The following is a 26,101-nucleotide window of genomic DNA, read 5'->3' on the forward strand; positions in this document are numbered from 1 at the left end:
GGAAGGGGGAGAAAGAGACCATTGTTGTGAATCTGCTGAGACCAGAGTAGAGTCAGTCACTGACCTTGTGAGGCTGATACGAACAGAAGGGGCACTCTTTTGGAGAGAAGATGGCTCTCCAAAGGTGGACACAGACTCTGGAATGAACAGGGATGTGGACAGGTCATGACCTCCTGGATTTCAGAGTCCTGCATCCTCCCTGGGACTCTGAAGTAAAGCTGGGCCGACCCAGAAAGATCACACATTCAGTTCCAAAGGGGAAGAGAGAACACAGATCTCTGCTGCTCTGGCTCAGGCTTGGAAAAGCTCCCTTCTGGCACTGCTCTGAGACAGGCAGTCTGTTTGCTCCTCATCGTCCAGCACATACCCAGCTCCAGCTTCCCCCCAGGCCTTGGAGAATCGCTGAGCCCTACAATCAGGTCCCACTGTGGCCACTCCACGGCCCCGTGGCTTTGTGCCTGTCATTTAACTTCCCTGAGCCTCTGTGATCTCATCTGTAAAATGGAGATAAAAATAATCCCTGCTTGGTAGGATTGTTGAGAAGCTTAAAAGAGTTCATATAAACAGAGGGCTCTGCAGAGTGGCTCATTAGAAAGGCTCAGGAAGTACTGATGTTGACAGTGGTGATGATGATGGTGAGTACTATAAGCTCAGCCTCTGCTGGATTCTGGAAAAAGTAACATATAAAGACATGTTGCAATGCATGGAGCTTCCTAGAGCTTTGCACGGAACATTTTACGCCTATCAGTTTACTTGTTCACCTCCAGAGCAAAGAGCTGGCATGGGGAGAGAGGGTCAGGATGGATTTACCTTTTCTCCCAGGGCTGACACTCACAACCCTGCAGACCCTTCTTTATCCCATCTAAATATTTCATAATCTGTCCTCAAAGATGTTTGAAAAACTCCAATCTGACCACGTTGATCCACAGTTTACAATCCTTCCGTGGCTTCTGTTGCCCTTGGGACCCACCCAGCTCTGCAGGCCCGTTTGGTTCAATGTTCCTGCTCTGTACCATTCGTCTTTCCTCTTGCCTGCCTGTCCTCCCTCCATGCCTGGCTCCATGCCTCAGGCACACTCTGTTCCTCCTCCTTGGGCCTGCATATGGGCCCTCCTCTGGCCACCCTGCTTTCCCTTCCCTCTCCCTGACCCCATTTCTACACCGAACCCTACCTCCACCTGTCCCCACAAATAAACCCCACTCATTCTCTAACATCATTCTATCAAATACGGAAGCTACAGCCACATGTATCTTTTGAGCGCTTGAGACTAGTCCAGGTTGAGATGTGCTGTTGAGTATAAAAAGCCCACTAGATTTCAAAGAATGCGTTCTGGAAACCAAAAACAAAAGTTAACACATCTCAATAATGTTCTGTATTGATTGCATGCTGAAATGATAACACTTTGGAATACGGGGTTACATCAAATATATTGTAACATTAATCTCACTATTTCATTTTTCTTTTTAAAAACTTTGCATTTAGACAGGGGGCTCACATTCCAGTTTCAGAGGATATGACTGCTCTGGAGCGAAGGCTCCACACCATTCCTCATCGAGGCCATCCTCGGCTCACTCATGAGACTGTCCTTTACAGAGTCTCCAGCTGCCCCAAACTTCTGCTCTGCAGCAATCCCCTTTGACCATAACGAGATAGCTCTGCAATCAGTAGGTTGCTATTCAGTGCAATGATCACGAGTCTATGAAGTCAAGGGCTCTATCACGAATCTGTTTCCAGTTGTAACTCCAGCCAGAGGCACAGTGCCTGGCATTTAGACGATGCTCATATTAGTTTCCTGTTGCTGCTGTTATAAATCACCACAAACTTAGTGGCTTAACACAAACAAAGTTACTATTTTATACTTCTGGATGTCAGAAGTCTGAAATTGGTTTCATTGAACTAAGATCAAAGTGTGAGCAGGGCTGAGTTCCTTCTGGAGGGTCTTAGGAAGAAACTATGTACTTTCCTCTTGCAGCTTCTAGAAGCTACCTACATTCCTTGCCTCCTGGTCTCTTCTTCCATCTTCAAAGCCAGAAGTGCATCTTCTTTAAATCCCTCTCTGACTCTCCTGACTCCTTTTATTCACTTCTAAGGACCCTGTGGTTGCATTGGGTCCACCTGGACAGTCCAGCATACTCTCACCATCTGCAAAATTCTTAATCATGTCTGAGAAGTCCACTTTGTAAGGTAATATATACACTGGATCTAGGGATTAGGACATTAACATCTTAGGGGAAATGTTATTCAGCCTACCACAATATTTTGCTCAATATTTGCTATTCAATGAGTAAATCAATATTCAGTTGGATACATGGATGGATGGATGCCTCCCTATTTCCATTTTCTATTTCCTGCCAGCAACTTCCTCCAAACCTAAGAAGCCATGCTTGTGTAGGCTGGCTGCTCTCCTGGAATACCTGTCCTTTCCCCTCTTTCTTTCAGTCTGGACATGGGCCAGACTGGGGTCTCATTCAAGAGCCATTTTCCCGAGTGGATCTATCCTTACTGCCCTTGCCTACCTCCCATTTACCTGAACTCTTGAGTCTCTACCACACACTTCACGTTAAAGAACACATCTCAGTTTGTTCTTTAAATTCTTAGTTTGTTCTACTCTTAGGACTAGATGGTGCCTCTTCTAAGAAAGGTGGGGACTGTGCCTTATCCTTCTCCAATTCTCCCACCCTTCCCTGGAGCCTAGTGCTGAGCTGGGCACTCTGTACATGCTTAAAAAGTAAGTTGATCTCATGGCTCTGCCAGTAGCAACCTCCCCACAGACGAGGCCATGATGCCAGCCGCTTGAATTTGTCTTTCTTTCCCACGAAGACTGTTAACCCCGCAGCCTGACGTTAACCCAAGTGAATGTGGGATGGCTAAGTGCAAAGTCATTTTGGCAAAATGTGCATTGCTTCACTTCAAGCAGAAATCAAATGTTATGATGTTATACTATCAGGAAACGTATATTACATTTGGCATAGTCCCATTCCAAAAACACAAACGGCATTAACCCCTTAGTGCTCTGGCCCTGGTAGCAAGATGTGGTCCTTCTCTCCATCAAAACCTCCCACAAGTAACCTCTGTCACAAAAGCACACACAAACACAGAGACATGCACACACACGTATTTGTCTAGGCTTTTCTCTGAAGAATGTTAAATAATCTTTAAGCCTGAGATTATCTTTGCAATTAGCTATCTTATCATCACAGGATTGCTCAAATCTTTCCTGATGAGAAGAAGAAGATGATGATGATACTGATGATCATGGTGATGATGCCCTGATTGCTTTGGGCATTAAAACAAAATTTAAAAGGTTAGTATGCATTATGATTTACTCATTATCAGTAGTCTTGGAAAAACAGTTCACTATTTCACACTCTTTGAAAATAATTTGCATATTCTGAAAAAATATTAGTCAGAATATTGGACTTGGGAACAAGAGACAGGTTCTTTCACTTCAGCTGAATCACTGATTTGTTGACCTTGGGAATGTCCTTGTGCCTCTCTGGGCCTTAGTGAGCTCCCGTATAAAATGGGGGGGGGGGTTGAATTGGATGATGTATCAGGGATGTAACATAAATCTGATTACCATGGCTACACTGAGTAAGTTTTGCATTAGTTTTCTTCCTTAACAAGAAGTCAAAAGATGGTCAATCCTGAGCTGCTCCCCCATCCTTAGCATATGACTTTTGTCTTCATAGCTTCAAACTGGATACTGTACATCCAAGCATCTTGTTTTCCAGAAAGGAAGAAGGGGAAGGTCTATGGGCAAAAAATGTGTTGTGCTCATTGAATTTGTCCCCTTCCCTTTTTTGTTTTAAATTGGACAAAAAGGATTTCCTGAAGCCCCAACAAGTTTGTTTCTGTTGACTCTCTTTGGACAGAGATGCGTCATATGGCCATCACCTGCTGTAGGATGTTGTTAACTGAGCAAATTGTGATCATGAAAAAAAAAAAAAACACCTAGGGTTCAGTTAACCAGGAAGAAGGGAAGAATGGTATTGTGTGGGTTCTCAGCTGTGTCTGCCACAGACAGCTTCTAAGTTTCACTTGGTCTTGGATATTCCATAAATTGTACTTTAAAACCTATCATTATCTACTACATTGGTCTCTAGTGTATACAGTGCTTAGTCCTGGTTTGGATTATCAGGTTAACCTCATTAGCATACTAGGAGAATGCATGCTAATGCCAGCATCTAGTAGAACACAAGGTGGGGTGTGGATGGGAAACCATCCATTCACTCTGCCTCCTCTTTCTGTTCACTTATGCCTGAAGGAAGACAGCTGAGGAGGAAGGCAGCTATGTAACTAATAAGTAACAGGAAAATCCCTTCAGGCTGATGTACTTTCCTCTTTATGGAAGCCCAGGCCAAGAGGTGAGGAGGGTGACCATCTTTGCAAGAGATCCTTCACTTCTTGTTTTATTCAGTGGACATCAGTGACTTTGACCACCCCCCCCCCAAAAAAAAACCTCCATAAACATCTTACTTTGGGAAAATATACCCCCTTCAATGGACAGAGACTTGGTGGGACCATCAAGGGAGAGGTCATCCAAGGAAGGCCAATAGAATGACATGGGATGGGGACTGGATCTTTAAACAGGGTGATGCCTGAATGGAACATACTAAAGGCAAAGTTGTGCCACCTCCCCTGGATCCTAAAGTGGCTCTGACCCTGTCCTTCACAGCCTGGTTCTCCTTGCCCTTCTGGTAAGTACCTTCTTTGATTAAGGCAGGCACAGTCAGTTTCTCTTTCTTGCAACCCCAAACCCTAATAAGTATATCTTTTTTTTAAAATGTTTATTTATTTTTGAGTTGAGAGAGAAGAGAGAGAGAGCGCCAGCAGGGGAGGGGCGGAGAGAGAAGAAGACACAGAATCCGAAGCAGGTTCCCGGCTCTGAGCTGTCAGCACAGAGCCCAACATGGGGCTTGAACTCATGAACCGTGAGATCATGACCTGAGCCGAAGTCGGATGCTTAACCGACTGAGCCACCCAGGCGCCCCACAAGTATATCTTTTAATTGCAGTAATTCATCATTTGTATTTGCAAATAGCAAGGAGTCTGCAATACTTCAGGACAGACACTCAGGCCAGGGTCCTTGTCCTGAATCTGCTTCTTAATCCACGATCTGACTTTGTACATACCTCTTCACCTCTCTGTGCCTCAGTTTCCTCACAGGTAAAGTGGTGGGTTGGATTAGACCCATAACTTCACACCCTTCTCTGAAGTGCTTCAGGATCTTTCCCCAGAAAGTCTTCAGGGGGGGGTCCACATGGGAGCTCAGGTGTGGCCCATTATAATGGGCTCTGGGTCCTCCACCCCACTTTAGTTAGAACATCTTGGCTTTCAACCAACTTCTGTATTGAGCAGGAGATTCTTTATTTTTTTTTTATTGGCCCTCAGCTAAAAATAAACGTTAGAAAAATTCTGGACAATATGATCTCTAAAGGGCCCTTCCAGCTCTGATGTTCTGTGGAATTCTAAGCAGGTGGAATATTTGGTAACATCTTTCCATTCATCAGCATAATTGGGAGTGCAAGAACGTCTGCCAAAACATAATCTATATCTAAATAAAATCTTCTGTGTGCAAAACAACGGCAATGAAGGACATTCAGGAAAGAGCAGCCTGTGTGGAAGAGCTAGAGACAAACAAAGCGCAGATCCCGGTTTTGCAATTCTGGCAACGGCTGGGGTGTTGGTGTGGGAAAGGAAGCCCACCGCGGCTTTACCTCGTCTCTGCCGTTGTGAAGCAAAGAGTGCAAGGTCAAACGCAAACCGAGGCCGGGCCACTCATGTTTCACTGGGCATATGCAATGTTTTTAAAACTTCCGATTAGTTATCATCAATATTTAGAAATTGGGAAATGCATTTAAAAAATTTGTTTCCTGGCTTCTTTTGAAAAACTGGAAGATGGACATCATTGGCCTTGCTTTCTAACAGGATGGCAATGAATCAGATCAGAACGGCAGCTGCCCCTTCCGCTGGGGGTATGTTTGCTTGACTTCGTTCCAGGCCAGCTACTTCCTCCCATATTCCTGACCCTGAGGCCATGTGCTGACTATTAGGTAGCCTTGCACTTGCACTATCCTTTTTTTTTTTCCTATTGAAGAATAATGGTCAATGACACATAAAATATTTCTTATATCCCTGTCCGTTTCCAAAGTGGAGAAATAAAATACTGATAAAGGCATGCTTTTCTAGAAAAATAGAGCAGAGATAGTATTTCTTTACAGCACTGGTTTTCAAATAGGGGTGGTTTTGCACATCCCTTTCCCCCTCCCCACGGACATTTGGCAATGTCTACAGACTTTTTTGATTGTCACAACTAGGGAGTAGGGAGGATGCTGTTGGCATCTAGTGAGTAGAGGTCAGGGATGCTATTAAATATCTTGCAGTGCACAGGGCATCCCTACAACAAAGAATTATCCAACTCCAAATGTTGACAGGACCCTGTGTTATGGATGTCTGTGGGTTTAACATATCCCAGCCCCTTCACTCTTTTACATTACCTGCCTGGGACCTGCCCTATAGGCCTGCTGCTAATGATTAAAGAGGCATAACAGGAAAATTAGGTTCTGTCCTGATGGGGCAAGGATGAAAATGATGATAAAAATTCTGACCATGGGTATGGCCTCCATGGCTTTACTCTCTCAGTTTTTACTCTTATGAAACTCATAAGTGCCCTGGGAGAAGGTGCTATTTCCCAAGATTCTACCCAGTGTCACTCAGTCCCCTTGCTTTGGATCTCACAGCTTGTAAATGACAGGGCAAGGCCCAAGGCGGGCATGTGCAGTCTGTTCTAGGCCTGGTTGTCCAGGCCACCCTTTGATTTTGTAAAGCAATTCATAGCCCTTCTGGTACCAGTGTGTGCTCTTAACCCAAGTCTGATGCTGCCAGAGACCACAGAACCCAGACTGATGGTCTATCCACTGTGCTTCCCCTGCAGTGAATGGACCTTGCTGGAAAGGGCAAGAAACTGCTGTCCAGGAAACCCGAAGGGAACTGAAAGACATTAAAACCCCTAGGGAAGCAAGAAGCAATGTCAGGAGAGGTAACTTAGGTTGAATCCGAAAACTGGGCACAGTCCCTGTGTCTCCTCTGAAGATGGCTACATCCAAGCCCAGGGCAGAGTAGATTAGCAGCAGAGAGTCAAGAAGGGCACAGGAAAATTGGAGATGAAAATAGTTCATTACTTGTAACTACTCATTAATCTATCCACCTATCCATTCATCCTTTCAACACTTATATTTATGGAGCAGGATTCAGGCCTGAGGCAAGGTGTGGCCCCTGTCCTTGTGGGATCAAAACCAAGCTCTGGGCCTTGCAGCTGTTTGATCTCAAGCAAGTTACTTCCCTCTCTGAGTTTCCTGATCAATAAAAGGAGGGGGCATTTTTCCATCTTGCAGAAGGTGACTGAAGATTAAATAAGATCTCCTTAGCACAGGGCTGACTCAGACTCTCAATAAATGTCTCCCTGATTCCATCTCCACTTCCTTCTATCCATGGGTACCACACAGTTCACACATGAGTCCTGTAGCTCACTGGGACAGGGGTGGCTTCTGGGGTCACCCTCCAGCTCAAATCATGTCACAAAAGACCCTCATCTTCCACAGAGCCAATTCTCCTCCGTGGGGTTGGAGGGTCTTTTGTACATCACAACATCACTTAAGAAACTGGAGGTGGAAGGGCACACCAGTCAGCAGGAAGCATGCATGTGATGTGTGAGAACATGAGTTCCCTCAGCAGTCCTGCCCTTCCTCCTTTTTGTAAATTCCAATTTGACTTCTTAAGCCCTCAGGGGCATCAAGCAAGATCTGCGGCTGTTTGGGGGCAGGACATGGGGATGGGCACTCTCTCTCATCAGGCGCTTATTAAGGACCCAGGATGCACACAGTGATAAACTGTTATTTCAAGCTCCCACCACTGAAACCCCTGTGGCCCTCTAACAGATGGTCTTCTAGAAGGAGCTTGGCGTGTGCCATGTCTGGATGCATGGGCCTACTCACCAAGCTTGTACCACATATCACGGATGGAGAAGCCAATTAGCCGTCTCATGTCCCCATACCTATGAGAAACAACAAATGTCTGCTTCAGTCTCCATCTCAGAGATTTCCAAGAAGCCCCCACTTCAAGGAGATCCAAATATTCAACCTACTTATTCAGGATTTTGTTGTATTTGGCGTGCGAGAACTGCTCCAGCTGCAGAGAATCCTGAGTGATAAAAGCCACCGCCAGATGAAAATAGTTGTTCCACAGCTGTAAACGAAGGAGTAGAGAACAGTCATGGAGAGGGTCTGAAGTGGGAAAGCATATTAAATGCTGGGTAATGTGAACAATTTATGAAAATGGAAGAAGATAGTGGCAGAACCAGTTTAATTCTGTGCACTGCAATTTTCTAACTGGCATGGACTCTGAAATTAACATCCTGGCCAAAGCAAGGACAATGGATGGATTTCTCTAGGCACTGACCAGGTCCCCAGTCTGGAGACAGGGGAGGGTTTTAGGGCTGCTTTTGAAAAATTGCTTCATTTTGTGTTTTGAAAGACAAACAACTTGCCCAAGCTGAGTGCCCTGGTAGAATTAGAGGTTGATGAGGGATATGTATTTCTGGAAGTCCTCCCTAATCCACCTGATAGCTCAGAGGACCAGCCTGAAACCCATTCTGTCTTAGAACATTTTGCCTCCTCCTTCCCCTTAGGTCAATGGTTTCAAGGTATGGCCCCAGACCACTAGCAATAGCATCACCTGGGAACTTGTTAGAAATGCAAATTATCTGGGGCACCCTGATGGCTCAGTCAGGCTCTTGATTTTGGCTCAGGGCATGATCTCACTGTTCATGGGTTTGAGCCCCGCATTGGTCTCTGTGTTGACAATGCAGGGCCTGTCTGGGATTCTCTGTCCCCCCATCTCTCTATCCATTCTCCCTCTCCCTCTCTCTCTCTCTCAAAAAATAAATAAACATTAAAAAAAAAAGAAATGCAAATTCTCTGGCTCTACCCTAGACCTACTGAATCAGACTCTGAAATCTGTGTGTTCATAAGCACTCTGGGTAATTCTGATGTTCATTTGAGTTCAAGAACCTCTGAGGGCCTGGTTTATAGGTAGGCTCGTTGTAATTATAATACTTACATGATCAGTTGGTGCTAAACACTAGGGCTAATACAAGACACCACTCCACTGGCTTTTGTTAAAATAGAACCAGCAAAGCATTCTGCACATGGCAAGTGCTCCAAAATATTGGCTGCAGTGATAATGATATTGATACAATCTACAGAACCTGAGAAATGAAGCCTTAGTGAACCCATCTGCAAAAGAGGTACCCCCTGTACCCATTGCAGAGACCTAGTAGTAAAGGTTACATAAGATGATCTTTTTAAAGGGCATGGATCTCTGTAAGGGCTCAAAAGCACTGGCTATATATATTGATTCCTTTGGTAGCAGAGGAAATAGTACAACCTGGCTCCTTGAGTGCTCAGGGCTATTATTATAAGATGACAAGCCCCTATAAGGAGCAGATGGTGGGGGGAACTTTGCTGCACAAACTTATCCACTTTCAGCCCCCTCTCAACACTGACTAGCAAAAGAAGGGTAACACTAGCTAGAGAAATCACTCACCATTGAGACTTTCATCCTTAATTCAAAGATATTCATTGGAGGTTTCAGATGGCCAAGACTAAGTAAAAGGCAGCTTTACCCTTGATAACATCATTACTGCTGCCCAGAGTGTTGCTTTCAAATGGGCTTATGCTTCCAGTTTCAGAAAGAAGAAAACAAGTATTTCATTTTTACCATGGGCCAGGCACTTTCCCATACATCCCTCCTTTCATCTCTTAAAACCTGGTAGCTATCATTAGTCCCATTTTACAGATGAAGATAATGAGGCTTGGAGGGGTTAGGTATTTTTCCAAAGGTCACTCAGTTTGTTATATATACAGTAGATCTGGAATTTGAACTCAGGCCTTCTGATCAAAGTTGAGGACTCTTTCTACACACCATGGTCAGTCTTTGCCTGAAGATGCATTAATACATTTTTTTATTGAACACCTTCTACATGCTAGGCATTGTCGTCATGTGGGCATAGGGAGTGCACATACACAGACAGCAGTCCCTACCCCCGTGGGGCTCACATTCTGTGGGCAGAAAAAGTTTTTCTTTTTTGAAATTTATCTCCCAGGGTCCGAAAGACCAAGTCGCTCCTGGAGTACAAAGAAGCAAACTACTGGCTTGTGGAGTCCATCAAGTCAACTCTCCACACAGAGACCAGAGGATCTTCTTAAAACAAGGTGGGTTCAAAAAAAAAAAAAAAAAACCAAGGTGGGTTCTATCACTCCCTTCCTCAACATCCTTCAAAGACTTCCCATAAGAATCACATCTCAAGCTCTCTTGTTTCCGTAGTAACACTGCTTATCCAAACACACTATACAGGTCAGTTTTCCCGGCCACTCTGGCTGTCCTTCCTCCTGGTGCCCCCATGACTTGAAGGTTCTGAAAATGTGTTGCTTTGGTCTGCCTAAGCACAGCTAATACCTCCCCCCCATTTAAGATCAGATGGAACAACAATCCAAGGAAACAGAAAACCCGTCAAAGGGCATGGAAAGTGTTATTTTGAAGGTGATAAATTCCTGATTTCAGGAAATTTCCATAAGAATAATTAGGGCACAATAAGAACAAAGATAGGACAAAGTAAGTTGAATTGCTATTACTTTCAAAAACCATTCCAGAAGTGTCCCCTCAACACATCTGGAACACACAGACACGTCAAATCTAGAGCCTCTTGCTAGCCTCTGTCCTGACTTAGTCCTTCAAAAATGTTTTCTCTGCCACCCCATTCCTGTTATATATAATCCATATATCATAACATTCACTTTTTAGAGTATAGAATTCAATAGTTTTCAGTATATTCACAAAAGGTAATACAACCATCCCCACTATTAGCAGTCATTCCCCATTCTTGTCTCCCCCTTAGCCCCTGGAAATCACTAATCTACTTTCTGTCCCTGTGGATTTGCTCAATCTGCCATTTCATAGAAAGGGAATAATAAAATATGTAACCTTTCATGTCTGGCTTCTTTCACTAAGCATAATGTTTTTCAAGGTTCATCTGTGCTGTCACATGTATTAGTACTTCACTTATTTTTACTGCTGAATACTAATTTATCATATGGATATACCACATTTTACTTACCCATTCATCCATTGACTGACATTTGTGTGGTTGCCACATTTTGGCTATTATGAATAATGTATCTATGAATTTCTACATACAAGTGTTTGCGTGGATGTATGTTTTCAATTCTGTGGGGTACATGCTTAGAAGTGAACCTGATTTTCCTTTGTCTTCCCTCCTTGAAGATCTTTGTGGGTTATGAGATCATAGATCCTATGCCTCTTTTTTCTTAGTAGATCAGAAATGTGCCCCTAAGTATCTCATCCACAGGCCCAGCCCATTTTTGCTCAGAGAGCTATGTGGAACGAATTTTGGAACTGAGGGAAGTCTGTCATGGTGAGTGGCTCTATGCAATAACCTGAGAGGTGAGCAGTGGCCAAAGCAGACATTTCTGGGTGCTCATAATGCCTCTGCTCTGGACCTTCCTTGTCTTTTGCTCCTAAAGAACCAGGACAAAATGCAATAACATGGCTTTTCAGGCCTCATTCAATTTCCAGTGTTTTCTCCCTCAATAAAGTGCCTATTCCAAGGGGGCTGATCTGCTCAGACTCCATAGACACAACATGAGCATCTTGGCCTCCTTGGCTTGGCTCATCTATTGTACCTAAGTTCTATTCTTTCATCAAAGCCCCGTTCAAGACCCACTTCTTTCACAAAGCCTTCTCAGATGGCACATCGGGTCTGCTCAACCCTTCCGAATTTGAGTAGCTCTTAGTATGTGCAACCACAGATTTGGGTCTACTGTTCTACACCTACCCTTGTGCTCTACTCACATTCCGTGACAATATCATCCAGTGGTAGTGAAGAAAATACAAGCATCAGTGTCTCATGGACTACGATGTGAATACCAGTTCTATCTCTTACTAGCTGGGTTGCCTTTAGCTACTTATTTGACTTCTGAACCTCATTTTCCTTACCTGTAAAATGGAAGAAAATAATGGTAACTAACAGAATGGATTGTTGTTAAGTGCTAGGTATCAACTGATGAGTGGATAAAGAAATTGTGGTTTATATGAACAATGGAATACTATTTGGCAATGAGAAAGAATGAAATATGGCCTTTGGTAGCAACATGGATGGAACTGGAGAGTGTTATGCTAAGTGAAATAAGTCATACAGAGAAAGACAGATACCATATGTTTTCACTCTTATGTGGATCCTGAGAAACTGAACAGAAGACCATGGGGGAGGGGAAGGGGAAAAAAAAAGGTTAGAGAGGGAGGGAGCCAAACCATAAGAAACTCTTAAAAACTGAGAATAAACTGAGGGTTGATGGGGGGTGGGAGGGTGGGGAGGGTAGGTGATGGGTATTGAGGAGGGGCACCTGTTGGGATGAGAACTGGGTGTTGTATGGAAACCAATTTGACAATAAATTTCATAATAAGTAAAGTAAAATAAAATAAAATAAAATAAAATAAAATAAAATAATATGCACATGAAATCATCCACCACAGGCTTGGCACATGTCAGGTGCTCAGTAAATGGAGTGGTGGCATTGTCCATGGTGCTAGTCATAGATTATTTGTCTGTCCTGTCTTTCCAAATGTAAGCTCCACAAGCACCAAGGATCTTGTCTTCTACTTATGTGTATCCCTAATGCCATATTCAGCACAATGGCTTAAATGTAGCTGGGTGCTAGAAAATATTTATTTATTGATCACCATATTGTTAGAAAAATTCTCCCATTGTTTCAAAAGGTTCTAGATTTTTCTTTCCTCCCTGTCCAACTGCCTGGTGGCATGTCTATTAAGTACCCAGCTCAGCTGGCTCAGGCAAGCCACAGAGGCTTTAGTCAAACATATGGATCTTTCTTCCCTGGGGGAAGAGTTGAGGTGGCTTCTGATCGGAAATTTAATATTTTGAAATAATAGGACAATAGAAAGTTACAACTAGAATAAATTTAAGGGTCATCTGATTGAACTCCCTTATTTCACAAATTTAAGTAAACAGTGAGATCCACATAAATGACCCCCCAAAGTCATACTGCTAGCGGGTATAACTAGAATTTAGTTACTTTCAATTAACTCTCAAAAAATTATAAGTGTAATATACACATGGCAAAAAAAATGGTATAAAAGATTAAATGATAAAAAGTAATTTTCCATACTACTTGGACCCTAGTCTAATTCCTCAGAAGAAAATTTTTTTAACACTTTCCTGGATATCCTAAAAATCTTTTTATGTATAAACAAACATGTATAGACATTTTTTTTAAAAAAAGTAGTCTGCTGTACCTTGCTTTTTTCTCTCATCAATATTTCTTGCCTATGTTTCCACATTAGCCTGTACAGATCTACTTCTCTCTCTTTTATTGCTGTATGGTATTCTTCTATAAGTATATACTTTAATTTTAACCAATTACCTGTTTATAGGCATTCAGATTAACTCCAACTTTTTTTTCTTTGGCAGCAGTGCTGTAATCAACATTTTGTTTATACATCTTTATGCATGAGAGACTATAATGTAGTAAACATTCTGAGATCTGGAACTGTTAAGAGACAAGGTCTACATAGATTTTGTTGTTTGTTGTCTTTGTTGTTTGTTTTAATAGACACTGTAAGGTTGCCTTCCAGGGTTCCACTCCAGTTATCAGCTCCATTTTCATGGGCAAGTTGCCCTACCTCTCTGAGGCTCAGTTTCCTCATCTGGAAAGATGAAGCTAATAGTATGTAAAGGGAGGTAATTATAAGGGCCAAATGAGGAAATCACTGCCTAGAAAACTCCTACTTCATCTTGCAATCCCAGTTCAAAAATCACTTCCTAAGTGGGCATTGGTCATATAATGGTGAGCATAGCTGCCTTCCAAATATCACTTCCTGGGGAAGCCTTCCCAATGTGCCCTGTCTAAAGCAGATCCACCCATTCACCTTCATTACACCCTGCTCACAGGATTTTTGACATGTTTTAAGTTGAACTTATTTATTTCCTGTCTCTTCTAATGGATGTGAGCATCCTGCAGGCAAGAACCCCCTCTTTTTATTCACTGTTGAATATCCAATATGCAGTGTTGTGTCTAACCCAGCACATGCTCAGGAAATATTTGTTGAGCAAGTTCACTAATAAGCCCAGCACTCCCTGTGCATTCTTGTTAATTTGGGAATTTGGGAGTGATTTTGGGAGTAAAAGCCTCCAATCATGGATTCAGGTTAGGAACATCATGTCAGAGGTAGTCTAGAGTCCTCAAGCTGAAGCAGGTATGGCCAAAGAAGCTATCCCCAAGCATGCGACCATCTTTTGGTGTGGGGAAGTTGTCCCCCCAGGATCTTCCCTGGGTGGGAAGTACTCTGGCGGGGGGGGTACAGTGGGCCTCTTCAAGCCTTCAATGGGTGCTCTCCATGTGTGTGTATACTCTCTCACACTTTTTTTTTTTTTTTTTTTTTTTGGCCATTACTAGTTACATTGCCTTTATAAAGACCAAGCCTGCTTTTAGTCCTTCACTAATGACTGGAAGTATCCTTTTCATTTCATAGGGTCTACAGTACAGGTTCAAAAATGATCCCAAGGTGATCTGGTGCCCAGAAGCTGATCCAGAAATGCCTCAAGGCCAAGGCTGGAATTACCAAATGCAGAGCCAATTACAGTTTCCCAAGTAGAGAGAATGTTCTTAGTAGTAATCAGACAGCTGCCTAAGAGAGAAACAATCTTCCCAGGGCCAAAGAGCACATCTGAAGTGTAGCCACGGATTCCTGGCCAATCAGAGTACCCAATATGGAGAATCTAATCCCACAGCCAATCAGTGTAGAGCTCTCTATCCCAGATTCCAGCAAGAGCTAACTAGGGCAGACAGTGTTTCTGAAGCTAAATAGAGCTGTCTCCTAGATTTGAAAGGCACTCTGTTTTTAAGAGACAGTGCAGAAGAGTGGAAAGGGCCTGGGACTTGCACACAGGACTGGAATTGAATTCCAGCAGCTCCTGCTTAGCGGCTAGATGACCTTTAACAGAAAAGTCAACCACTTCTCTGAAGCTCAGTATATTCACCAGTAAACTGGGTATATCCCAACCTAACAGGGTTACGGTGAGGATGAAAATGCCCTAAGTAGATGCTTAATAAAAGTTAGTCATCTTTGGGGCACCTGTGTGGCTCAGTCAGTTAAGCATCCAACTCTTGGCTTCAGGTCATGGTCTCACAATTTGTGGGATTGAGCCCCACGTTGGGCTCTGTGCTGGTGGTGAAGCCTGCTTGGGATTCTTTCTCTCCCTCTCTCTCTGCCTCTCTTGCACATTTTCTCTCTCTCCCTCTCTCTCAAAAATAAATATATAAACTAAAAAAAAAAAAGTTAGTCATCTTCAAAAGCTTGGATGCTAGAAGATGGATTTACAGCCTACTATATGACTCTAAGATCCCTGAGGGCAGAGCAGTGCTCTGCTCTGCTTCTGAGTTCCTCATAATGTGTTGCAGTAGTCCTGGACCCATGAGAATTGCTCTTAAACAGAATTCCTTGCTGAGTTGAACTTGAAATCCTCCCTTGGTCTTCCCTGACCATTCAAATGCATGTAAATGCCAAGGCCCAGCCTCCTGAACAGGGCTTGGGAATGCAAATTATTTTAGCCTCAGGCAGAAAACATAATTTCTATAATTCCCAGGTCTTGTCACCCACAGAGTGGCACCCACAGAGCTTCTTGCTTTTTGCCCTTTGTATCATAAAACCGCAGTTCCAGAAAAGATATTAGAGATAATCTCATTGCACCTACCCCTCCTCTGGACAGTGGCTGCCAAGGCCAGCAGCGCTTAGTGATGGATGCTGTTCCTGCTGATATTAAATGCATAATTAATGAAACCATAAGAAGGAAACAAGGCATGTTCCAGGCAGGGTACAGAGAACAAATCCATTCTCGCACGGGGTGAGGAGAAGGTAGGAGAACAAAGATAAGGTTGAAAAATGATCCTGTTCTTGAATACTTTTTAACAAATATCTATGGAAGTCTCATTAGGAAAAGAGACTTATTTCATTCTGTAATGTTGGCCATTTTTCTGTTTTATGAAACTCTGTGGGTATGACAGCCCTAGGCAATGTGTGGGACTGGAAAGATGCCTTACCACTATCCTGTTTACCAAGGACTGACATTGAGTTCCTAGATTTGACATATTTTAGGGCCATCACGTCAAAATGATGACCATTATTATAATAAGCTAACATTTTATTAAATTGCTACCATGTTCCTGGTAGTGTTCTAAGTGCTTTACATGAATTAGTTCACTTAATCCCCTCAAAAATCCAATGAGGCAGCTATTATTAGTATTTTAATTTGATATTGAAGAGACTGAGGCACAGAGGAGTGAAGTAATTTGCCTAAAGTCACACAGCTCATAAGCTCAAACCTTCTATGTATGAAATCCCCACTTCTCTGGGCATCTCTCAGATGCAGATTCTTTTTCAGGAAAACAGGATAAAACCTAAAATAATGGCATGAGGGACAGGAGCTGCACTTCTCTTGGAAAGTATCCCCTAAGGCCATGGAGGAGAGCCAGAGTCGGGGAAACCAGGTCTGAGGCTGTCATTGCCACCACCCACGGAAAGAGATGGACGGACTAGCTGGCAGTTCTATGGCCTAAACACTGCCTCACTGCTGGCCTCTAGGTATGTTACTCCAAGCTGCCCCTCCAAAAAAGCAATGACCTTATTAGCTTCCTGGAACACACTCGTACCTGAAGCCTGCAGGCATCTGGTTCACATTTGGAAGGGAATCAAACACTTCTCCTGATTCAAAACAGCCAAAGTGACATGTTTTGTTTCCATGTCAGAGATTTATAACTCTCAGCCAGAACCTCTCCATGAACCCAGTGCGGGGGTGACTCCCTATCTAGCACATGACTGTGGTGATCTGCAGCTGTGATGTCAGCCACTGCTGTGCTTTGGGCCCAACTCCTCGCTGACATGCTGTGACACTTCAGGCTATCTGCTTATCACCTCTGAGTCTCAGTTCCCACATCCTTCCAGCAGAAAAAGTACTAGTAAGAGTAACTAACTTGTAGTGTAGTGGTAAGGGCTGAGAAAGATAATGCCCATAGAATGCTTCCCATGAGATCTGCACATGTAAGCCATCAGAAAATGGCAGCTACTCTTTTTATCATCATTATCATAATAGCTCAGTTGCCTAATTTGAATGCAAGGTAGTGGGAGAGAATCTTATTCAAAGATAATGTTTATTAAATACTTATAGGATAACTCTTTCCAACAGAGTGGACCTTGTAGCCCTCCACCCAGGCATCATCTCCCCAAGGAGGCCTACTATGCATTGGGCACAGAGCGTAGAGTCTGTGAGTATAAGGTCTTTACACTCATGAAACTTACACTTTACTGGAGGAAAGAGAAAAAAAAATGTGCATGGAGACAAATAAAAAAGATAATTTCAAATAACATTTAGTGCTATGAAGAGACTACAACAGGCTAAGTGGTAATACATAAAAACCATGGGACCAGCGGGGAACCCTCAAAGGGGCTCAGTCAGGGGAGAAAGCATTTGAATGGAGACTGGTAAAACCTTACAGTGAATTCTCCCAGCAAGCCCCCTGACACATTCCAATTCTGCAAAAACCCTATGAAACAGAAAGAGTAGGTATTATGAACTTCTTACAGATGAGCCAACTGAGGCATGGAGACAGCCCAGGCCTTGTCTGAAGCTGCACATCTAGTCATAGGCCAAAGCCCAGCTAAGAAATGAACACCCTAGATGAGCAGGCAGAAAATACCATTGCCTCAGCTCACCGGCTACTTGCTAAACTTGCATGCAAGAGATCCTGGGGGTCAGGGGTTTCCCCAGAGGAGGGATCCCCTTTCAGGGACCTTCTCTCTCACATCTCCAGAGGTAGCAATCTGGACTTTTCCCTAAGGCTTTGAGGAATTGTCTCTTCTTGCCTACGCCTTGAGCAGATGTGGCACTCTGCTTGCCCCAGGGATGTGTTTTGAGACCCTCACATCTCACAGAGGCCCCAGGGATTGTCTGAACCCAAAAAGTGACTTCTGAAGGAATCATGAAATGTACTGTGAGCTTTGTGAGCTTTATTTTTCAGTGTGAGTGGCTGCTTTTCTAGGCTCCGGTGAATAGAAAACTACAAGAATGTGATACATTTCTAAAAGGTGGTACCCACTCTGACAATGGATGAACGCAAATCTCCTCTTTAGCATAAGATACATTATACAGTCACATTTGCATATGCTGCTCAGTTAATGACTATTTAATCAAGGGCCTGGTTCTAAACCCTCAGCTTCAATCAAGGGCCTGGTTCCCTCCTTGCCCACACCCGTCTGTGGAAACCCCCAGAGGCACTGGCATACCTTATGTGTGCTTCGAGATGTGTTTGATGGTAGCAATCAGCCCAAGATGCTAGAGCCGCCTTGCCAGGGCACCCCAAGCACACCATGGTGCCTCACACTCACCTGGAACTCAAAGTTTGTGTGTTCCAGGAACTTCTGATTCATGGTTTCTGCAAACTTGTTGATCGCTCTCAGGAAGACCCTGGAAGAGGGGAGAAGGTCACTAGGCCATCTCAGCATGCTAGGTCAAGCATCCCTCCCCATCTTCCAGACCAAAGTTCCCTCAGGGAGGGGCTCAAAGACCCAAAGAAGAGGTCAGCTGACCCACCTGCTCATACAGTAGACCTGGGGCCATGTTTGCTCTGCAAGAACTTAAGAACTAACCATTTGACTTCCCTAGAAAATGTGCATTATCTTTTGTTTAAACTATTACAAGCTTATGCCAGAAAATTTATGCTATCCAGAAAGACAGAAATTGCCTCCTCCACAACAAACAAGCAAACAAAAAAACCACCAAATTTTATCACCTAGAGAAAACAATCCTTGAGATTCTGATGAGCGTTATGTTCAAAGGTCTCCCTAGATGTATACACATGAGTGGTATTTGAAAGATATCATTTTGATAAATAGGGCTAAACGGCAAATGCTGTTTCACAGCTTGTCTTTTTTACTCAGCAATAAATAGTGTGTTCCTTTCGTGCCAATGAACGCAGATATACATCATGCCTTTTAATCACTGAAGAGTATGCCATTGTATGGATGTGTCACGGTTTATGTAATCAGTCATTTAGTGATGATCCTAGATGCTCAGCTCTTACAGTGTTTCAGTGATCGCTCTTTACGTATGCCTTGCACCTCCTATATATACCTCTTTTCCAGTCTTCTTCTTGAAGTGGTAATACTTAGCAAATGTTATGCCCACTTAACATTTTGGTACCTGTTGTCAAATTGTGTTTCTCCTTAAATGTCTTCCCATCCATCTCTTCCTTCCCTTCCTCCTACCAAGCCCCACTGACTGGTCTTTCAGCCTCCCATCTCTTGCCTCTTCAATATCAAGAATACTTTGCCCAATTGACAGCTCCAGTCATGTTAATCACCCATTTCAGTGACTGTCCACTGTCCACAAGATAAGCCCAAACTCTTTCTCTTGACAGTCAATGGCCTTCATGACTGGACCCCATCCTTTCTGGACTAATTTCTCACTGCTATTCTGTGCTTTTTCTTGTTTTCTGATACAAAGCTGCATTCCTCCTTTGTATAGACTACCTCTCTTCTTTTAAATCTCTTTAGGGCAGGGTTTGCTGCATCTTTGTGTCCCCCAAAGGATGGTCATTGCAATTTCTTTTCTCAGAATTCATCATGGTCTAGGATGACTTATTTGTGTGACTCAATAATGCCTGTCTGCTCCACTAGACTGTACTTTCCTTGATATCAGAGACTCCCTCTGTGATCTCATCTACTCTCCAACCTACTTGCCTTTGGCTCCCAAACTTACATCTTCCTCCCTGGTCTCTCCCTTGAGCTCCAGCTTGCAACCCAGCTCCTTACTCCATACCCTCACATGGATGACTAATAGGCATCTCAAACATAATGTCAAAATTTCAACTCCTATTACCTGTAGTCTTCCCATCTAAGTTAAGAGTAACTCCATTCTTCCAACTGCTCAGTGGGGGAAAAAAACCTGGAAGCATCTTTGATTTTTTCTCTTTCTCTCATATCCTATACCTGGCCTGTCAGCAAAACCTCTCAGTGTTACTTTCAAAATACACTCATAATTTGACTTCTTTTCATCACCCCATTGCCAGTGACCTCAACCAAACCACCATCATTTCTCTCCTAGATTTCTGCAATAGCCTCCAAACTGCCACATGCCAAACTGTGATCTAGTCTCCATTGTGCATGTGTTTTTGTAAAGTCTTCAAGGAGAGTGGATAGACCTTACCTGTACCACTGTCTAAAATTTTTGATTAACAGTGAATAATCAATAACTGCTTATCCATTGAATGTCTGGTCCAGGGAAAATGCCTATTTGGCTTACCTGAGACACAATAGGATGCCAGTAAAGAAAGTACTAATTAGAAGGTTATTGCTTTGGGTAATGATTTTTGCTTAGGAAGCTCTGAAAGACTGTATAAAGCATACCTGCACATCAGAGGTATCCCCTCCCAGGGATGAGGAACCTGGGCTATTTATTTACTAATGCCAGCCCCTCACAAGGTGAAAATTACTCCTGAGGACATTAAGTCCCTAGCACTTCTGGCTTGCCTTGCAGATGGACTGGTCTCTCTCTTGCAGCCAGAGAAAGTCCAGAGAATGAAAGAAGTAGGAAGCTCTCAGGATGTGTGGTGAATGTCCACCAAAGCTGCAGGTATACTCTGGATGGGCCAAGAGTGTGGGCAGGGCAATTATAGCATGTGCTACATTGAGCATTCCTTGTAAAGAACCTGAGCCAGGTGTTCATCAAGCACTTAAATGTTTGTTGAACAAAGAAGACAGTGCAGCCTGGTATCAGGATCCCAAGATTTGTATACCACCCCCCCCCCCACACACACACACACACATACACGCACAGCTGGATGTGGTTTCTGGCTTTGCCACTTGCCAGCTGTGTGGATTTGGGACATCTGTTAATATCACTTTGACATCTCAGCTTCCATGCTTGTGAAATACCAACAGTGTAACCGCTTTCACAGGGTTGCTGCAGGCTTCAATGGCAAAAACATGGCAAGGGTGGAGCATGGTGCCTGACACCATGGTAACAACAGTAAGAGAGCAGCCATGGCCACTTCAGACCCTTTGCATGGCTTCGTTCTTCTTCTGAGGTCAGGGACTGACAGCAAAATGGGAAGACAGGACAAGTTGCAACCAGTAACCAGTTCTGAGGTAGGCAGGATCACACAAAGACAAAACAATGAAAGTTTCACAAAATCCTCCCCATATCAGGATGTCAGAAAGTGAGATTTCTTTGGTTTTGCTCTTCTGTCATTTGCTAATATGCCTTTGAAAAATATCTATATTTTCTCCTTTAAGATTAGTATCTGATTCCTCAGAGGGAAATGCATTGAGTGGCTGTCATGTTATAAACTTCTTGTAATCTGTAATGTGATCCCAAAATGAGGAGTTTTACAAATTCTCAGAAGCAACAAAGCTATTAGTAGTAGTCAGTAATAGTTATTATTCTGATTGTCAGCCTAAATCTGTCTCTGGTTCTCAAAGGCCAGTTGAATGACCAGGAATTGATCAACACTCTTGTGTTAATGGTGGATACTGATAGCAGATAAGGGCTGGGGGCAGTAAGTCAAGGTTCTTCCCTCTCTCTGGATTCTTCCACAGCTACCCACTGGGAATCATAATATCACTTAACTTTGGTTTCTCATGTATGGGTTTGGAAAAGTTATGTCTTTTGGTTTCTCTTTAAAAATAACTATACTTAAATCCTAAGCACTAATATGGTGAAGTAGATTGGAATTAAAACATACTCAACGATCTCTGTTACTCTCAACAATGAACTTGAATTGTTGAAAACAAAGTTCATGATCAAATCTCAACCTAACACTTCCTGCAACTCATTTGCAATGCTTAGCAGGATCTATAAAATCAATAATAATCAGAGCCACAGTTACCAGTAATGGGCAGGGCTCTCTGCTAAGTACTTAGCATGGATTCTTTCTGTGTTTCTGTTTTTCTTTTTTAGTTCTCACATTAATTCTCTCAGTTAGATGTTGTTTCCATTTTAGAGATACGAGTTTAGGTAACTTTCCTAATAACCCAGACAATACATGTGAAACCAGGATTTAAACAGAGGTACGATGCCTTCACATCCTAGGTATTTAACCACTATGCTATTCTGTCCATAAGAAAACCTCTTAATTCTGTTCAACGGGAGCTATGAGTTCACCTTATTAATAATAGCAACTACAGAAGTACCGGTATTCATGTACCCTGTGCTAAGTACTCTAACAGACACTCTTTCACGTAATTCTACAAACTGAGGTATGAGCCAATGTTACACCCATTTAACAGAAGAAGAAACTGAATATTGGAAAAATAAAATGATCTCCCCACATTCACATAGCACATGAGCAGCAGAGTCCAGACCCAATCTCAGGGTTGTCTCTCTCTAAAGACTTTGCATTTAACCAGAAGGATATACTGGCTCCCTTGAAGGCCAGCCTGCACAGTCTTTTGGCGCTGGGCATGCTCGAACTCGTGCCTGCCATTCTGCCCAAAGTTCCTATACACTTTGTCCCTATCATCCTGCTGCTCTGCCCACAGCTGCCTGGGCACAAGGCCAACGCTTGACTCAGACAGTCTTCCCTGGGTGGCCAGCAGCCCATGGGTGACCTTATCGGTACCCCGTGGGGGCACCCAGGCCTGAAGTGTAGTTAAATCAAATCCTTTTAGGCAGTCCGATAGCATGACAACCAGGGAGAGTGCAGTGACCTACGTCCTGAGTAGAAGCCATGAACAGATGACTCTGACAGGAAGCAGAAGCTGTAAGAGAGAGAAGTCAGCTGCTGTAAGAAGGAAGAAACTGGCAGAAAGATCCTTGAAGGCACAGTAGGGTCATAATGATGATAGTTAAAATTTAACAAGATATTACTAAGTGTTCTATATGAATTTTCTCAACCAATTTTCACAATATCACTAGGAAGTAGGCGCTATTGGTATTACTTTTATTACATAGACTCCAGCATGTGCTGGAGCAAGTTGATCCCGGGTCAGAGTCCCACTCTGGTCCTCTTCCATGCTGTGGCCTGGAGCTAGTTGCTTGACCTCTGGGAATCTCAACTGCCCCTTATGTGAAATAAGCCATGTAAAGGTTAAATAAGATGTAGTGTATAAAGCTGGTGGCCTAATGCCTCAGCACATAGAAGTCCTCAATAAATGTCAGTCACTGTTGTTGTCATTATTGTTAACAGCCTGGTCACCTGGTAGCTCTGTGGCAGGAGTATCCAAGGCTGAAAACATTCTGACGTGACAACCAACCCACACCCAGAGGTTGTGCTGTGGAAATAAAAGGGTATGCCCTTTCTGGTGAAAACACCCAAGGGAGAGAGAAGGCCTCTCTGAATCCCATTTCCCCTTCCCCCTGCAGTCCATAGGATGCAGTTGATTCTACTGGTTAAAACTGGACAATGGAAAATAAAAGAGCTGGAGAAGGGAGCTCTCACTCCTCCCCTTGAGGCAGTGAGAAATCCATTCTCCCAGAGCCTTTAAGCTGCTTGCCTCACAACACACAAAAGCTCCATGCACCCAAGAGGTTAGAGTGAATCGACAGCTTCCAGCTCAGCGTCAAGGAATGGCTCACTCCGCAGTGCCCCTGACACCGCTCATGTAATCTGGGATTCTAGCAAGCGATGCAGTAGGCTCTTGGGATCTAGACTCCTGCAGCCTGCTGAACACCAGGATTAGTTGTGCTGTGCTGGCTAAAGAACCCATGGAGAGGCCTCCTTCTGGGCAATATGCACTGGAGGAGGCGAGGTCCATAAAAAGGAGTAGGCACTGCAAATTAATGTAGGTAGTAGGAAGGGGAAGTGGCAGTCAGTGATTTGTCAGCATCCCGTTGGAGCCACCATAGGACTGCTGGGCACTGCCCTACTCAACATCCTACACTTGACTTCTGTGACCCCATTGTGTGCCTCTTATGTGCTTGAGACAATGTTAGACCTTGAAATATGTCACTGATAAAGGTAGACAAGATCTGGTCCAGATTTGCCTTTTCTGTGAAATATTTTGGATATTCCCAAACCATAGGAATGTGACAAGGAAAAAAAAATAGCTAACACTTATGAAATGCTTGCCATGTGCCAAACACTGTTCTAACCACTGTGTGTACATTATTTCATTTCATTTTGGCCCTCACAACTGTGATAGGTACTTTTATTAGCCCCATTTTACAGGAGGAAAAACTGAGTCATAGTAATTACATAACTTTGCCCAAGGCCATCTAACTATTAAATGGTAGAGGCAGGATATGGACCCTGGCAGTCGTAAATCCTAACTTGTCTGGATATTCTTTGTGCTCTGAACTCACTGCAGTGACTGCAGCAATTGGTCATATTTCCATGGGCACATTTACTGTCTCACCAACTAGACCGTAAGCCCCCTGCCTTCTGGGACCACGGCACAGGCCCACTCCCTAGAGCCCTGCATAACCAGGACACTCAATAAATATGTGTTGGTTGATTCCATTTAAGATGCTATAGGGATGTGTACAAACCCCCAACCCCCCTCAAAATGTTGGATTTCCAGCTTGAGGTGCAGATGGAAGGGGAGAAAAGAGGTTCCTAGGTATAATTTTGTTAGTTTACAATATTATGAAGAACTTCATCATTTAAAAATTTACCGTATCATGTAAATCAAATCTTTCTGAAAGCTGCATCTTACCAAAAAGAAAAAAATGTTCTAACAGAAGGCATTTCTTGCAGTAGACATGTCGCTTTGTCTGCATACACAAACAGTACACACAGCTGAGGAGACATTCAACTCTGGAAAACTCCATTTTCTCCAACAAGAAGATAAATAAATTACATATGACTAATACATACACACATAAATCATAAGTGATAACAGAGAAATTATAAAAACAGGTAAGTTTTGTAATATATAAGTAATAAGGAAGGAAAGAAGGAAGGAAGGAAGGAAGGAAGGAAGGAAGGAAGGAAGGAAGGAAGGAAGGAAATTGTAAAGTACATACTAACCAGCATAGGAAGTAGAAATGATGTTCTGAAAAATCCTAGTCAGGGCTAAGCAAGGCTAATGTTCTGTTTGTCCAATTTACATTGAAATCTTTCACTAACTAGTTGCATGACCTTGGACAAGTTACCTCTTTGGGTCTCTTTCAGTTATCTGAGCCACTACGTATGCAGTGAGCACATCTGTACAATGCACTTCATAAAATGAGCCTCACTATTTTACAGGATAAAGCAGTAAAGATAAAGAACACGGACTCTGATCGCATGGCTTATTAGCAGTGCAACACTGTGTGAGTTACTCATCTATCCTCATATGTAATATCTGTCCTCATATGTGGACTGTAGTAGTTTACATCATAAATTTGTTGGTAAGATTAAATAAACTCATACAGATTATAAGATTAAATAAGGTATTCACAGCAGGGGTGGATCTAGGTGCTCAATACATGTTAGCTATCATAACATCACAGCAAATGTAAAAGAGGTGAGAAAATTTCAAGTGCCCCACTGTGGACTGAAGATGAAGGACATCTACTGACTCATCGACATGACTTCAAGGAGAAAAGAGTCATTTTTCTGGTTGACGTTAGGCACATCCTTCTCTAGTCCAAGGCTAAATTTGTTGTCTACCCCTGGAGATGGCAATGCTTCTATTCAGTGAGTTTTCTGAGGTCCCACCACTGTGCTGAGGAGTCACTCATTCTATCCTCACAAAAAATACCATGAAATGGAGATTATAATTAATCCCCATTTTACAGATCAGGAAATTGAGAGTCCAAGAGATTAAATGACTTCCCAAGAAATAGAAGTGGCAGAACTAAGAAGTCTGAAACCCGGCTATATTTCTGATTCTTTTTTTTTTTTTTTTAATGTAGAGACTTAAGTACTTAGCTGATCCTTAAGAGATACAAATATTTCTACTTAGGAGACAATTCCACTTCCTTAGATCCTTTAGAAAATCATATTGTAATTTTCTAAGTTTAAAGAAA

The 26,101-nt window shown here is 43.0% G+C and overlaps 1 protein-coding gene across 1 annotated transcript in view; it reads right to left on the reverse strand.

The window, feature by feature from the left end:
* Window positions 1-26,101, reverse strand: part of DOCK2 (dedicator of cytokinesis 2) — a 416,930-nt gene that overhangs the window by 62,296 nt on the left and 328,533 nt on the right. The window contains exons 30-32 of the mRNA XM_003981290.4: window positions 18,538-18,616; window positions 8,147-8,247; window positions 7,998-8,056 (exon numbers count right to left, since the gene is read on the reverse strand). Coding sequence (XP_003981339.1) covers window positions 7,998-8,056; window positions 8,147-8,247; window positions 18,538-18,616 — 239 coding nt within the window. The remainder of the gene's footprint in view (window positions 1-7,997; window positions 8,057-8,146; window positions 8,248-18,537; window positions 18,617-26,101) is intronic.

This window comes from Felis catus, chromosome A1 (genome assembly GCF_018350175.1).
Source record: "Felis catus isolate Fca126 chromosome A1, F.catus_Fca126_mat1.0, whole genome shotgun sequence".
NCBI lineage: Eukaryota > Metazoa > Chordata > Mammalia > Carnivora > Felidae > Felis > Felis catus.